This window comes from Syngnathus floridae, chromosome 14 (assembly GCF_059516105.1).
Source record: "Syngnathus floridae isolate MCC-2025c chromosome 14, RoL_Sflo_1.0, whole genome shotgun sequence".
In the NCBI taxonomy this organism is placed as follows: Eukaryota; Metazoa; Chordata; class Actinopteri; order Syngnathiformes; family Syngnathidae; genus Syngnathus; species Syngnathus floridae.
The window spans coordinates 1902054-1918791 of NC_142426.1; the positions used below are offsets into that span (position 1 = coordinate 1902054).

At 47.5% G+C, this 16738-nt stretch overlaps 2 protein-coding genes across 4 annotated transcripts in view; one reads left to right on the forward strand and one right to left on the reverse strand.

Annotated features, from left to right (window-relative positions):
• nyap2b (neuronal tyrosine-phosphorylated phosphoinositide-3-kinase adaptor 2b) lies at positions 1-15845 on the forward strand. Of its 3 annotated transcripts, XM_088396485.1 has the most exons (8): positions 1-352; positions 522-900; positions 2796-2990; positions 5820-6133; positions 8659-9732; positions 11337-12719; positions 12930-13033; positions 13225-15845. In XM_088396485.1, the coding sequence occupies exons 3-8, from the start codon at positions 2812-2814 to the stop codon at positions 13501-13503; spliced, it is 3333 nt and encodes a 1110-aa protein (XP_088252611.1). In that variant the 5' UTR covers positions 1-352; positions 522-900; positions 2796-2811; the 3' UTR covers positions 13504-15845. The 3 variants fall into 3 exon arrangements, with proteins under 3 accessions (XP_088252611.1, XP_088252610.1, XP_088252612.1); XM_088396484.1 differs by having other exon boundaries at positions 1-900; XM_088396486.1 differs by having other exon boundaries at positions 1-900; positions 13228-15845.
• Positions 15576-16738, reverse strand: part of LOC148386929 (uncharacterized) — an 18421-nt gene continuing 17258 nt past the window's right edge. Inside the window, exon 50 of the mRNA XM_088396499.1 lies at positions 15576-16683. Coding sequence (XP_088252625.1) covers positions 16414-16683 — 270 coding nt within the window. The 3' untranslated portion in view covers positions 15576-16413. The remainder of the gene's footprint in view (positions 16684-16738) is intronic.

A 16738-nucleotide genomic window follows, 5' to 3' on the forward strand; every position in this document is an offset into this window, starting at 1 on the left:
TCCATGGTGCTGAAAGCAGAAAAACACATTTGAGCTCCAGTTACATTCCGAGCAAAACGCACACAGCCACCACTCAAGAGAGGAAACATAAAACCAGGAAAAGCGACACGCATGTATGTGAGTGCGCGTATTGAGCAGCTGAAGGCACCTGGTGTGAGCAAATGGTTTTATCAAGGGAGGAGAGGTCGAGAGGATGACGTTGTAACGGAAGGTGGCTACAGTAAGCGGTGGGCGTGTTCTTGTTTTGATCTATCGCTGTGAAGCCCGGTGTCATCTGTTCCGGCACAGACCTGACAGTTCAGACCTGTGACGACCAGCTGGGACGGTGGAAAAGCACATCTCTGGGCTCTGGGTGAGGATTCCTTTCACCATGTGTCACAATGCGGGAGATTTTGTGCATTTGTGCATGGGACCAAAGGAATTGATGTGAAAGTCAAAGACTTTAAAGGCTGAAAGTGCGAGCGAGCGAGCGAGCGAGCAGTATTTTGAGGTGAGCGCGCGTGTCTGTGTCATGCTCACAGCGGCGGCATTGGAGGTGACGGCGGGTGCGGTCTGCAGCTCCGCTGCGTCTTCCGTTCTTCTCTAGTATGTGCTGATGTGCAGAGTGGTAAGGCTGGCACCTGGCAAGGAGGTTGGCACCATCGGATCTGAGGGGAGGCTGGAGCGTCGGGTCTTGCACTCAATGGCCCAGTTCCTCTCGAGCACCAGCCTCATCCCGGGTCACCGGGACTCCATCTAGCAAGCAGAGCGTTTGGACCATACAATGGATGGATTTCTCGGTGGATTTAAGGGGAATAGTGCACTGGTGCTGCAGCAAAGGCCAGAGTGCGTACTGGATGTGCCTGGTGAAGACAGAAGATTCACCGGTGAACAAACCAGCAGCAGGGACGCAAGACCGCTGTACGTATTCCCGCAACTCTTTGAATAAATGCAAAATAGCACAGCTCAGGCTGCCAGGTGCACGCTAGTTCACTCAGCCGGTTATTGGCCTGGCAATCTTTTTGACATTGTGTCTGCAAAATATCCATGCTGGTCTTGTCCTGTCACACGGTTGCTAGGTAACACAAACCGTGTGCCACTTTGATTTACATCTCAACCAAAGTGCACATCTGCGTTCCAACTGTTGCAGTCAGTGTCAACTGGGGCACAGTGATGGGCAGGCACAACCACCAGTACAGGAACGAGAGCGAAAGAGAGAGAGAGAGAGAGAGAGAGAGAGAGAGAGAGAGAGAGAGAGAGACCATGCATCAAGTGAAAGAGACAGAGCAGAGCAGAGCAGAGTGGGCGGGAGGGAGGGGTGGGGGGTGCACTGAGGTAAATGGGTTGTCCAATTGACAGCTTTTATGGAAATGAGCAAATAAGAATAGCATTTTACATTGATGAGCTATGGGAGGGCAATCCAATGTGAAAGGCTGGGCTTATGAAAAACAGTGTGATAAACAAGCCCAGTTGGGCGCAGAGTGCTGCTGCTGCTACTGCTGCTGCTGCTGCTGCTGCTGCTGCTGCTGCTGCTGCAGGCTTACGGGGATTAAGCAGACAGGCTTAATTCAGCTCCAGCAACTGTGCCTTACCTAGCACTGCATCCTTCACACATTGAACCCGTGCACTTTTGTCCTTTGAAATCCAATTCTAGTCCTTTTTGGGACATTTTGTGCCTGCTCGTCAGCGATAAGACAAGGAAAAGGGTGGAAAACACCTCAGCAGCTTTAGGGCTTTGGTGACCTGGTTTGCACTGTGAGATGCCGACCGCTGTGCCAAAAAGTGTAAACGTGTCGCAGCAATCAGATAAAGCCAACGACCTCGTGGCCACGCTGGATTCATTCATAGACAGACGCAAGGTAGACGGATGCTGAGGTTCGCCAGACAATGCTCGGCCTCCCAATTGGCCTTGCAGTCTCCATCTGGCTGCCCTCCAAGTACCCCCCTGCATAACACACACACAGTTATCACTGACCCCTCCCCCTCCCCATGCACATTCAGTGGTTCTCTCACACGTAAACAAGCATGAGTCTTAGGCTCATCTGAAAACACTGACCTACATAATAAAAGCATGCATGAGCTGTCTTCTTCACTGCCGACCTCTCCCAATTCACACACTTGTGAACAGTCACCGTCCTCGTTAGCCCCTGCTTGCTTCATCTCGGATGCCAAATGGCTGCAACCAAGTGAGAAAAATGAGAGGCAGGGATTTTGTTTTTATTTCCCACACTATGTCGCATAGCACATTACTGCTGCTGTCAGTAATGGTCTTTTATAGCAAGAAACAACTCGGGTGCAGACTATTTTTAGACACCAAACACAAGACGATTGCGCGAGCATGCAAAACCACGCCAATGTAGTCGAGTAAAAATTAATCCGTGCGGCTACTCCCAGGAGTATTACATGTTCTCATCGGAGCCCACCACACGTTTTTTGGGTTTTTTTTTTTTTTTACAAATGAAAGCTCTTTTTTTTTCTTCTTTTTGTATCTACGGTGTGCGTGGTCAGAGCGGGCAATTTCAGCCCGAAAATGTGAAAGCACCACTTGGAAAAGCAACAAGCCAAATCGGAGACTTGGTTTGGCTGTTTACTGTGTCTACGACATGTACATGTACTACATGTCACATGATCTTGGAGGATGTTGCAATCCTCCCAAGGAACGGACATGATGCAAAGTTCATTAGTAGCACGAACCTTCTTCGGCAAGCGTAAGAAATCTTAACGACAAGCAACTCTATAAAAAGCTCAGCTTACGATGACCTTGAAAAATGAATATTGAAATCACCGCTAATCACTTCCTTATTTCCTGTTTCCAGTGGGATCATTTGAAGAATGATGAGCTCCAAGGAACGGGAAACTATCCGCTTCTTCCAGTATGTCGAGGAGAATGGACTGAAAACTTACAACAGCCTGCTGGCTCAGAACCTGGACCACGCTAGGAATGAGAAGAATAGGCTGTACCTGCAGGAGAAAAACGACAAGAAGAGAAAGCAGGAGGAAGCCATAAGGAGGTTGGTAGACTATTTGAATCAAGTATTAGTCATCGCCCTACTTCTGAAGAGGTAAAACGGTCTTGGGTTCACTGGGAAGAAGTTGGAAGAAGTGGGCCGACTGGCCGGCCGCAGGGTCCCTGTGGCGCAGGCACTTTGCCACATTTGGACCATTGCGAGTACAGACTATGCCCACCCATCATCTATGGAGGATAATTAGTTTTTCACTTTTAGATTTATTTAGGACTTGGATTGAGGTCATCACTGCTCCATTTGGAGGGGGGGGGGGGGGGGGGGGGGACTATGAGAATTAAGAAAGGAAGGGTGGGCCATCACATGAAATTTTTAGGATGCCGTCAGTTGAGATTTGTCGTCCTGAGGGCAAACCAAATTGGGACAAGAGGCTTTATTTTACTTTGCAACCTCTTTAGTATATGTGCACACTAACCCAAAAAACTAATCTTGCGGGCCAGGATAGGGAACACACACAGTCCTTGAGAATGACAGATCAGACACTATTATAGTTTTGAAATCATCCCAGCTATGAGGAGAGCACATGGACGATCGTGGGCGTGGGCCGCTCTTTAAATACCCAAAACACGGCAAGAGGAAGAGTTTAAAATTTGGATTTTTCATGAGTCATATATGTAGGTCAATTAAATGACCCCAATGTCTCCACCCCAACAAATCCTCCTGATCTTTTTCTTCTTTATAGTAATAGAAAGAATAAGAGACCGAGGTTTCGTGAGCAAGCTCGCCCTCGCATGCAAATATGACTGCTTCTGTGTGCACGAGCGGGAGCAAAATCGAGACATTATCAGCGTGAGAGAAAAGCTAGGAAGCGTGTGGGAGGAAAACAAAAAAACTTCCAAGAGTAAGGAGGAGGAGGCAAATGTGCGGGGTGAAGAGAGAGAAAAATGTAGTGATTAAATGTGAGCACCATTGCAGGAGATGCGTTTCTGCCTGGTGACAGCTGGAACAGCCGACGGCCAATCAGATCAACACGTTAGCGTTGAGTGAGGCTGGCCTTCCTGCCTTCGCCATTCCATATGGCTTTAATATATTCTCTTTTATAATCACAGTCATGCGAACAAACTGATGTGTATACAGACACACACACACACACACACACAAATATTTTCTCTGTTTGGGTGCACAGCAGCACCCTTCAAAAATAAATGAGTAATTGGGATTTCTTTTTCCCCTCTGCTATTTGGTCTGGAAAAAAAAAAAAAGGAAATGAGGAACACATGACTTCATTTCAAAAAAATATTGGCCAGTAAAAGACATATTTTTGTGTTTGTAAATCAAGTAAATATGACAAACCGAAAGTAGAAAAAAACCTACTGTCCTACTGGTGTGGACAATATTCAATTTTCTTGATGGCGGTATTAGTTTTTTAAGGGTTGGACCAGTAATCAAAAGTTATAACTATGATCTTGAGTAAAAAAAAAGAAAAATGCTCTACAAAAACTGATTGGCATGAATAATTATCTTAGCATAACTTGCTTTGATTTGTTTTTTGACAATTCAGTCATGCAGAGCTGGCATATGTGAGAGAATTTCCCAAATAATGAACACACTGCAGTTCATTAAAACAAGATGAACTCTACGAATGGACAGGTTGCCTGCCGTATCATCCACCTCGTCAATCTGTGCATATGTCAGACGAGTGCACGTGTGCTTTATTATTATCGCTTACTTCTGTATCTTGTTTCTATGGGTACCGCGTTGCTAGGCAGATTAGAGCTGGGACCAGACCTCTCTGCATGTGCACCTTCTGTGCAGCAGCTGGTGGCGGGGGGGGGTCTAATAAGCAAAGTCACACACCCAGGGGTTTCACAAAACACATCAAAACATGGAAATGTAAATTCATATCGTTTGAACGGCCCAATTTATTTTTACAGTAAATACAAACTCCCAGCTGTTGAGCACTGCAGTCTTCTCGTGAAGCTCATTTACATACTCCACTCAGACATCAGTAACACTCCTTTTAGGCCAATCACGCATTTATAAGGATTGATTGTGTACACACCAGGAGCGTGGTGATGGTCTTTTTTGGGGGGGGGACACTGTCATGGTGTCGTTCTAAGTGTGAGCGGCACTGGTCCTATCCGGAATTGAAAATGTAATCAATGGCTTGCCCTGAAAGATAAGCAGTTTTCAGGAGGCAATAGGACAGCTGTTAACATTGATGTAACACTTATGTGACATGTGCAGAAATGCAATGGTGAGAGGGAGCAAGAGAGGGCGAGATAGAGAGAGAGAGGAGAAGCATGCCATGACGATTATGTACTGTTGTTTGGACTGTTCTATTATTGCTGTCCACCAACAGGAAAAGCCTGGAGCATGAACATGGACGCAAGGATTTGAACTGAATGGCATGTCATGTCATGTAATACAGTACAGTCAACTGCTTGTTTGTGGTTTTGCTCTTCACAATTTTTTCCTGTAAAACCTATCCTTGACTATTTGATGAAAGCAGCACAAATTATGGAATGGCATTGCACTCATTAAAAATACATGACCATTGTATTTTTGGGGACGCTGGAACGAATGACATTTGACTGCACAGCACTTTGTTTGTTTCTGCACTTTGTTTGTATATATAACAGGAGTGGAGCTTCTTACAAGCCCTAGGCTTCGTCTCCCTCCTTGCACTGTTATTTGTGCTAAACAATAAACTAAACTAAACTAAACTAATTAATAGCATGACCATATATTTCAGTAAGGAATGATGATTTGAGTTCTTTGAGTTTCCAGCGTGATCACAGAATAAATTAAAAATGCGATGGCTTTTGCATGTACTGTCGGTGATTGAAACAGCATCTCCTTTTTATCCTTGTGTAGGACGGGGGAGGACATAGTAGCAACAGAAGGCAAGCACTTACGTATGGGCTCCATCACCATGCCAGACCCACAGGAACGCATGCCCATGCCCCATCCGCACGCTCTGGCCTGTGGGCAGGGCTTCTCCGTGCGTTCCCAGTCCCTCCACTCTGTGGGCGGCAGCAGTGGGGGCGGAGACGAAGAGGTGGGGAGCCCGACCTCCAGGAAGCAGCCCCCGCCTAAGCCCAGGAGGGACCCGGCCACCAAGCTGAGCATGTCGTCCGAAGCGGTGGACCACAGCCCCGTGTCGGCCTGTCGTGGAGACAGATGTGATGGTGAGTGGTGGTGCCACTTCACACCAAAGCAGCGCGCTGCTATATTTAGCAGCTCTCGGAGGTGCCCTCTTCAACCCTGCTTCTCCGACAATGACGTGACATCTCGCCAGTCGATCACATTGAACCGTTGCACCCGGTTGGTTTAGCAGATGCCTCATGTAAAGACGTAGCTAGCACTTTTACACCAAGTGCCATTAAATAAAAGACCAAAGTCAAGATTCGAAGCACAAAAGCCCAGAACTGGGAGCCAACCACAAATGAAGAACTATCATGGTTTTAGCCCAGCAGATGGATGTGTGTACTCATCCGGCTCATGCTGTTTTTGGCTGCACGGTCATCTGTCAAATGGGCAAAATGATCTTGATATTTCCGTGACCTTGTTTAAAAACTGTTACATAGCTCCGGGCAAATCGCCAATTAACGCCAAAACATTTTTTTCCGCTTCCAAACTGGCAAGTTGAAATGTAGCGATGGCATAATTGAGATCTTGCCTGCAGCAATCAGTCAGTCTGTTTGGGCAGAATAAACATACGTAGCATGCTCATTTGGCCATGGATCAAAACAAGGGCATCATAGGAGGCTCAACATCCTGGAGGCTCTAATGGAGACGAGAAGTAATAATTCATCTTAAGAAATGTTTTCCCCAAACAGTATTTTGCAGAGAGCAATCCTTTATTCGAATCGTTGAGACTGCGAGAGCAAACTCAAACAGGTTGCTGAGGGCTTTCGAGTCCATTTCAGTGGAGATGCATGACTGCCAATGCGATGTGAAGGGACTCGCCCAGCCTGGCTGAGATTGGTGGGGATGTCCGTGTGTGCGCACAGATCTTCCTGGGCACCACGGCAACCGTCCTACAGAAAGAAGACCTCCTTCCCCAGCCAATCACAACATCCCTGCGCAGCGCACACCAATGGCTCTGCAGAGATGCAGAAGTCTGAGGCAGTGCAGCCAATGACGGCGGAGCTGTGGGGGTGTTCCAAGCTGAGGGGGAGGGTTGCGTGCACTGTAGCAGGAAGGGGAGGAGCTCGGGAGAGTAGAATTCATTCAGGAGGAGCGAATGACCTAGATTTGGTTTCCCCCTAGGATGGGGGTACAGGGTTACCACAGGGAGAGGGCGGTAAGGAAAAAGAGCAATCCAGGGAGAGGAGAAGGGACAGCAAGGGGGATCTGTCACGAGCGCTCGCTACTGAAAAGGATCCACCACGCAAAGCTGCTTGTGCAAAAATGCAGCTGTTGATGGAAGAGAATGCATGCACATGCAAGCCCACATCGAAAGGCATCAATAAGATAACATCATCCACTGCAATTCTCCAAAAAAGTGCTTCCCAACCAATGTGCCGGAAGTGCTTCCCCACCAATGTGTCTTCATTTGTGCAAAAATGTGCCTTTGTGGACAACTCATCATGTATCTTTGTTCCTCTATCTATGCCAGCAACGTACAGTGACAGGCGGAAAAAAAGACGTCCTCTTCCAGTCGATTCCAAGTCAATTTCTCGGGAAACATTTTTGTCGAGTGGGATTTTGCTAGCGTCAAGGACGTGCTCTGATGCAAAACATTAGGATGAGGCAATCAGGAAACAACAGTCTTAGAAGAATGTCATCATTACCACACGGGAATTGTTCAACAGACATCTTAATTTGTATCTTTTCGTTACGATAAGCATTGCCTTCGTGATAACAGCAACCTTTGCCAATGTAGATTGATGTCTTTGTTTCCAAACGGACTAGATGTGGAGTCCATCCCCAATAGAAAAAAAAGTGATGAGCTGGAGTCTATCTGAGTTGAAATGGGCAACACGCAATAATACCTGCTGCCCTCATTTACATCGGACAATGTTTGAGCATGTGTCCGTCCTGCTGCATCTAGTGTGTCACTATGCTGGTGAGTCATACAGTTATGGGAAGTACTATATGCGTGTGTCTGGGCCATCTGCTGTCTGAATTATTAAAGGCACAAAATCTGCAGCATGAACATTTTCAGCCATGATCTGGGTCCAAGCAACGCTCACCGGCAGGGGGCCTGTCAGCGGAAGGGGCACTTTTGATTAAAACAAATCAGTACGTGACCTCCAAAGCCACCAACAGGTTCGGTGGAGTAAAGTGCAACACTCGGAGGGGATGACGTGCTCTACCGCGGTAACGACATCTAAGCTCACTGCAGCACATGAAACGAGATTCCCACTGCAATGCCACATCACCACATTGAAAAAGAAGCTCCACGGCGTGGTAGTGTGTGACCCAGATACTGCACTTGCGTAGCGCATCCACTGACTGCTGTATACGTATGTGACCTAGAAACAGGCATATGCCTCAGCCATTGCCACATATCAGACTCAAGATACTGCCATTGACATCAACACATTGACCTACATCTGACCCACTGAACCGCACCGCATCATTCCAAAAATTGGAAGGGAAATTGAATGGGAGAAACGAAGTAAATGAAAAGAAACACAATAAACATACTACAAGCTGTTGAATCACGGCATGACTGAGCGACTGACTCTCTCTTGCTCTCTCACAGTTCAAGAATGCAGTGAGGACTGCCGGCGGGTGCCACCGCCCAAACCCAAGAGGAACCCAAACACACAACTGAGCGTTTCCTTTGACGAGTCTTACATCAAAACTCACAGCGGTGGAGTGTGCCCGGCCAAAGCGCTCCACCGCACCTGCTCCCCGTGCGAGCGCAACGCCTCGCCGCCGCCGCAGAGCGACGACAGCCCCACCGACGACTGCGAGGATGAGCCCGTCTACATCGAAATGGGCGGGATAGACGTCGGGGGGCGAGAACTCTTGAAAAGCGAGGACGAGGAGCCGGGGGAGTCGGTGTACGAGGAGATGAAGTACCCCATGCTGGATGATATGGAGTACCGTACTGACCCGGTGGGGTGTCGCTCGGCATGTCCCACCCCTGCACCGTATGACCCCGAACCTCTTAGCCGATGCTCCACGCCGAGAAACATTCCTTTCTGTGACATTCCTGCTCCGTTCCCCAACTTACTTACTCACAGGCCTCCACTGCTGGTGTTCCCTCCAGCCCCGGCCCAATGCTCGCCCAATTCGGACGAGTCCCCCCTCACCCCGCTTGACGTTACCAAATTGCCAATGATGGAGAACCAACCTTACGGCAAATCGCCGACCTCTTCTGCCGAGCCAGCCTCTTCGGCACACATCCGTAGGGAGCTGACGGCCACCCCGACCCTCACCGTTTCTGGCCGCTCCTCCGCACCTCCCCTGCCTTGTACGCTCTACAAATCATCCACCTCATCGTCTTACCAACGCAGCCACTCGGCGTGCCCGTCGCCGGTCAGCATGGGGCGCTGCCTGACCCCGTTGAGCCTCATGCGAACGCCGCCGTTCGACGCTGCAGTGCCATTTCCGGGGGGGCTGCCGAGAAGCGCCTCGGCCACCCCTCATGGGAAAGGGTCACCGCCCCAAGATGGTGTGGTACGACTCCATGGCTCCATGCAGAATGTGTCGATGGGGCGTTCGCGGACACCCACCAGCCCGCTGGATGAACTGACCAACCTGTTTACCACTGGCAGGAACATGCTGAAGAAAAACGCCAGTGGGAGAAAATCCAAAGAGCCCGGAGAGAGTAAGTTATTTCACACATTTTCCTGATATGCAACGATCGTGGAAAATGGGCAGCAGGTCCCTGCGACTGACCTATGACTTGGCGCTATCAGACCACATTTCTATTTTATTTTATTTTTGTAACCACAATTGGTTGGAGTACACCTTGTACAAAAGAAATCATCCATTATCCGAACCACTTGTAGTCACGGGGGTCACGGGCCAAAAGAAATCAAATTAACTGGAGGTTTCTGGTGTCTCTGACTGATCAAGACAAATCATAGAAAGAGCCCAAATATCTGCACCTCTACTCTACTCTACTCTACTCTTAGCAACTACAACATAGCAACAGAGGAAGGAGGAGAATTGCATTTCTTCTTTGCAGCTTCTCTCCCTCCGTGTAGAGCAGCCAATCACAGTTCAGGAGGTGCCGGCGCGCGACGGAGCAACACGCTCCTGATGTGCACAGAGCGAGGGCACTCAACTCCAATCTAACACCTCATCAGAGCATTACAGATGCTCTTGTCTCTCCAATCGCCGGATGGTCTACTTTGAGTTGCAGCCAATCAGAATGCTGCAGCAGCAGCTTTTACACTCGGCAGACATTCTGCACTTTCTGGTGTCTCCACGCTGACATGAAAAGAACTCGAATTCACCATAGAACAGAATCGATTTGATCCTTTCGAAATACTCGATGATGGAAAACATTATTAGCGTTGAGCTCTGCTGCTGTTTTCGAACCCCATATGCTCATTTAGCACAACAGTCATTTCAACCGTATTTTGATTAGCCGCACAACAAGCATGTGTGGGAGCTGTTGGCATCTATCCCAATGCACACATAAGCTCAATCATAACTATGGGAGCTTTTTTTTTTTTTTTCTCTCTTCCAAGCGTCAACAACTAGCTTGACCCACATACCAAGCGGTTAATCACCATTGGCCACACACACACACACGCATACGTACATAGGTATATACGACACATGCCTATTATGCAAGAGCCTATATAGGAAGCAGGGTACTCCCTTGCAATACGCATTTGTGAGCCTTTGTGTTTCTACCCAAGTACACACTACAGCGTGTGGAACGACAGTAGTGTTCAGAAAGGATCCGAGTCCTTCGTGCAGGCATAAAAAGGGGGTTTCATAGTTCAGTGTTTAAAGATGTGGTCAAATAAAGCCATGCATGTTTTGCAAATGTGGCACTACTATCATTACCCACATAAAGTCAACTATGATCATACTATTTTTGAATGAGAAGTATTCAGCAACTGCCTTTTTTTCTTTGTACTGTATGTAGTTAGTGCCATCTTGAGGACAATTTATGGAATGCAGAAAAGTGAACAAGCCAATTGTATTGCTCTTCTACCGGAGAGTGCAGCATTATTGAAAACATACAGTCCCAATCCTGGCTAATATTATTAACATAATGATTTGGGAAGTGCTTTGATACTTTGTATGTAGTTAATGCACATTGATGACAATGCAGCGATTTGATCCAGATGATCCAACTTTATACATGAATTGAGAAGTGAACCAGTGTGTTATTCAATGATTAGCATCTCAAAAAAACAATCCAATCAATTCAATCAATCAATATTGAATACCTTCTGTTTATATTTACAGCTGAGTCCAAAAGTAAGTCCCACGGTGAGTCCAAACGTGAAGGCAAGGAACGGCACGGTCACAGCAAGGAATCCAAGCGAGACTCGAAGGAGCGCCACGGCAAAGAGTCCTCTCATCGCAGAGACAAAGACAGAGACAGAGACAGAGACAGAGACAGAGACAGAGACAGAGACAGAGACAGAGACAAAGACAGAGACAAAGACAGAGACAAAGACAAAGACAGAGACAGAGACAAAGACAGGGATAGATCCAACAACATAGAGTCACTGTCCCACAGGCGCAACAGCAAAGACCGAAGCAACGTGGATGCAGCACTTGTCCGCAGGGACAGTCGGGAAGGCAGAGACCAAGGCTACAGCAGTGTGGAGCCCATTCCAGTTAGGTGGGATTCGAAAGAAAGGAGCTGCAGCTCCATGGAACCCATTCCGTTGATAAGAAGAGACTCAAAAGATAGAGGGATTAGCAACGGAGACCTGATGCCGAGGCGAGACAGTAAGGACAGGGGTCCAGGACACGGAATGGAGTCTTTGGTCAAACAGGAAAACAAAGACAGAGAGCGACTCCTCGATCAGGCGCCAGAGTTGTTACCCAGACAAGACAGCAAAGAGGGTGCTCGAAATGGTGGAGACTGCAGACACGACGGCAGAGAGCGACTGCTTGATCAGCCACCGGAGCTCATACCCCGACAAGATAGCAGAGAGCGTGTGAGAAATGGGCTGGACTCAAAGCACGATAGCAGAGACAAGCCGCCCGAGCTTCTGCCCCGACAGGAGAGCAAAGACAGATTTAGAACTGCGTCCGAATACAGGCATGATAGCAAAGACTATCGTCCCGATTTATTAGCCCGACAAGACAGCAAAGAGAGGGCGAGGAACGACATGGAGCACAGACACGAGGGCAGGATAGACCAACCGCCTGAGATCCTTCCCAGACAAGAGGCACCCAGGAGCAGCAGCAGCAGTAAAGAAAGGTCAGGATTTGTCTCCGAATCAAAGCATGAGGGAAGAGAGAGAAACGTCCACAACGGAGACCTTCCACCACCTTTTCTACCAAGGCAGGACAGTAAAGATCTGAGCCGGACTGGCCTGGAAGTAAGACCGGACAGCAAGGACAGAAGTCCCAATGGCTCGGATCAGCACCAGTATGACGGTAAGCTCCCAAAGAGCCCTACCGCGATGGAGTACAGGTGCGACAGCAAAGAAAGGGGACACAGATGTGACGGAACGCCACGACGAGAGAACAGAGCAAATCAGAGTACGGACCCGTCCAAAGCACAAGAGAGAAGCGGGAGCACAGTGTCGGGCCAGCACTCCTGCACCACCACGCCTACCCACCACAGCAGAACAACGGGGAGCCCTCCGATGACCGTGGGCACCGGAAATGGTGAGGCTTCGTTGCGTGTATGCTATTAATGGATGGGGGTGCCAACCGGTGGGCTCGCAAACGTTTCATCGAGGATGGAACGGGCTGAAAAGTAAACAGCAGCGCAGTCGTGGTCTCATCCAAACTACTATGTACCATTATCTGGGTATGCCTTTCAATAATTCCTGGTCAATCTTTCTAATAAGGCCACATTTGTCACCGTCTTTGTAGATATGAAAGCAGCGCCTAAGTATGCCCGCTCGCCTTCCATATCCGCTAACCCGTCCCCAATCGGGACGCCACAAAGGAGAGCGGCAGAGGCTCATCACAGCCAGGTAAGCAGATTTCAAATTTACGTATAGTTGTTCACCTCGCAGTCGAAGCACTTCATTCAACCGTGTGAAGTGCGTTCAACAAGAAAACAGGCGTTTTCAGTTGACTTGACCTGCGTTGGCGCACAAACCAACCTGGTGCTTTCACACTTAGTGGCAGTGATGCCTCAAGTTGATACGCTGCCACTGCTCAGCAGATGCCCCAGATGCCGTGGATCTGCGGCGACACCACGATGCTGGAGCAGATTGAGAGGAAGCGAACACTCTGCAAAGAAATCCGGTCCAGGCAACATCCTCAACTGCAGCGGTATCTGGAGAGGCCTCCCCCGGACAGAAGTGAGGATTGGCCAAGTCAGTGCAAGCAAGAGAGTGCCCCGGTCCTCCCGCCTTGCGGGAAGAGCGGCGGGGCCAAGAAGATCCGTCCTCCTCCTTACCCAACGCAGACAACTGTATTCTGGGACACTGCCATCTGACTTGATCCAAACACACCTGCCATGCGCCACACAAGCCAGAATGAGCCCCCTTCCTCTCCCCTCGAGGGATCATCCAGACAAGCAACTAGAGCACCAGAAGGAGGATGCTCACTGATGTCAAAGGACAATGGTGTTACCATAGCAATATTTCTGCTTGTTCAGGTTGTCATGTTTTCTTATCATCGCTGGTGATATTTGATATTTTTCTATTTCATGTGGCTGGATTCTTGTTATATAACCAGTAGAGTAGATATTTGATCAATAGATATTTTCTAAATCAGATGGGGATTAAAGAGCATCCGAAATGATGTATAGCAGATGGAGATGCCATCTAACGTTTGGTTATTTTAGGATTGTTTTTTTACGTTTTGCCCATTACTTTTACCTTAAATACTCGATGAATACTTGTCCTGTTGTAGCATAACGTTTTTCTTTCGACCCAACATCTTTTGAAAGCACTACTTAAGATGAATGATGTATTCTGTTTTGTCTTCAACTCTTTGAAAGTTTCACTGTTGTGTTGTCAGTCGAGGAGTTGTGTCGGCATTAGGGATGGCTTTCATCGATTGTTAAGTGAGTGAGGAGAGAATTGTCGATTCATCGTGTTTGGAAGCATTTAAGACAAAATGGAGTGCTGCCGATTCAGTCGGTTCATGTTTCATCTGAAAAGACGCAACATGGCAGCTATGTGAAGTTGAGGTTCATCCGCACATTTTTCACTATCGTAATACAACACTGTCATCCACTCGACTTCAGAACAATCAGAAAAGGATTGTCCAATCCCATTAAGCGGAACATCTTTCCATAGTCGACAAGGAAATGGAGTGAAATGCCCATCCCTAACGGACAGGCTGTAGATTGCTATCCGCGCCCACTTTAGCTCATTTCAAATGTATAATGGAAAGAAGTCATTTCATCAGTCTTTTAGAGGGGGAGGGGGGGTGTGAAATTTTGTCAGAGTGTGGTAGGATGACAGAGGAAATGTGATGATGATATCTGTAGTATTGAACCACACCAATACGGGTGTGTCGTAGCAAATTAGAAAAGACATTATTGACAGTATGAATTCCAAAACCAGCCAAAGCCTGTTTTAAGCAAGAAACTGTGTGGTTGCACTTTGGATGGGTTGGTTATTCAAAATGGGCTTGGTGGCAATCCACTCAACGCCGGCGCCTTTATTTTGCCATGCACACTACAAGTACCAGTACACAGTGTAAATACTTGATGCCAATAACCAGCCTGTACAATCAACACCTGAGCTTTTAGAACCTGTCTTGATTTTACTGCAGATTATAATAGCCATATGCACTTGCTTAAGAAATACCTTTCAAGATGATGCTTATATACAGTATATATTTTTGAAAACTTGACAAGTAGCGAGCTGTGCCATGTGCCGCGTTTTATTTTGCCAGGGAAGTCAAAGCTCCATTCGGGATTGGCTGTGTGCGTGCGTGCGTGCGTGCGTGCGTGCGTGCGTGCGTGCGTGTGTTTGACATGCAGTCATTGACCGATTGGTTGTCCCCGGATTGATTGCAATTGGCTGGAAACATTTACGGAGATCATCGAGGACCTATGTCATGGCCAACAGCTCAAGAAATGAATCTAAGGACAGGGGGTTGCACAAAGGCCTCCAAATCTCGGGGGTTTGCCAAGAAAACTGCACTGCCCATCACCGTTCCATCACATCCAATCAGGCTGGTAACAATGTTCCTTCTCCCTCAGCTCTCTCTCTCCCTCTACCTCAACCTCTTGTTTTCATCATCTCAATTGGTTCCCTTTTGCATATTCAAATGCAATGTCCACATTGCCAAATACTAGTATGGGTTGGACAGATGAGCAACACCCTTCAGAGTGCAAGTGCAGTAACCCCCTCTCGTGGTGCCAATCAGCGCCGCAGCCCTCCCTCTGTGTTGTACCGATACGATACGTGTGAGAGAGAGAGAGCGCACCAGGGAGTGACCTCTGTGTTTGTGTGTGCCTAGCTACACCGTATGCAAGCTGAATCGAAAGAAAAAATAAAGAAATAAATATGATTGTTTTAAAATGTTAACTTGGCCCCGCCCTCACCCATAATACTCGGGAAGGCGGGGTAGGGTTTTGGAAATGTAATAATGATGATGTACAATCTTTTTGTGTGTATAAACGTGCACTGTGAAAAGGTAGAGAGAGCACCGCACTGTCAGAGTCCTCTGTCTTATTGCACTTATTGAGTGTTCTCTTGTTTTGCGTATTTCAAAAAATAAAGGAAAAAAAACTTGTTTGAGGAAAATTAAGCATTGTATTCTGATTGTCACTTGGGCTTGTTAAGAGAAATACGTAAATAAATATGAACTTGAAACCTACCACAGGAAAAAAGATGATCATTATATACGTACGTAAAAGGAACAGTGGCAATTGTTCGTTCATTCTAAGTTTTGTCATTCGAACCACTGAAGAGCACAATTTAGATGCCGAAGGAAAAAAAAAAAAAGAAGCATTTATAAGAATTTTCCCTGGAGGGACACTTTACTTGAAAAAAATTACTAACACTTATGAACACATGAGAAACATTGTCAAGATAATCATCAGCCACATACGTATCATCCGTTGATGGTCAAATTAATCATGTACAAAAATCAGCATTTGTAAGAACATGTGGCCAAACTCATTGGAAATTCCGCCGTCATTATCTTGGTTAAACTAAGATTTGACGTGCGGTTAAGGCTATGCCAACAACGCCTTTTTGTCAGCCGATTTTCCTCATGTAAAATGTGTGCCTTACTTCAAAAAAGATTGGGAATCACCGGTCGAGAAGTTCAGCCTGATACTTTGCAACCTCATTATGTGCTTAAGTAGACATGTCTAAGTTGAACTTTTGGAAAAGTAACTCAATTTAGCACCAAGTAATCTAAAGCCTTCTTCACCCTTGGGTCAAAATGTGCTGTACTGTCTGAGGCAGACTTGACATTGACTGGCCTTACGTCGCTGCTCCCCGGCAGCTTTGATGGTCCCGGGCTTGGGCTTGACAAACTGATCTGTGTGGCGTATGGCGGTCAGCCAGAAGCTGTAGAGGTTGGCAAAGTAGTGACAAGAACCTCGCGCGCCCTGGCACTCGATGATCGGGTGGGTTCGGAAGTCCTTGAGGCAGCTGCCGGGGGATGTCAGGGACTGACCGCCACCCTCGTCACCTGCCCCTGTTTCCTGGAGAAAACCACAAATACAAAAGCAGCGATGAAGACTCATCTGTGTGTCTTTT

Excerpts from the sequence above, each read along its gene's own strand:
- nyap2b (XM_088396484.1), top strand. The coding sequence starts at position 2,812 with ATGATGAGCTCCAAGGAACGGGAAACTATCCGCTTCTTCCAGTATGTC. Across the intron at positions 9,733-11,336 it reads ATCCAAAGAGCCCGGAGAGA|CTGAGTCCAAAAGTAAGTCC; the intron begins GTAAGTTATTTC and ends TTATATTTACAG. Across the intron at positions 12,720-12,929 it reads GACCGTGGGCACCGGAAATG|ATATGAAAGCAGCGCCTAAG; the intron begins GTGAGGCTTCGT and ends CCGTCTTTGTAG.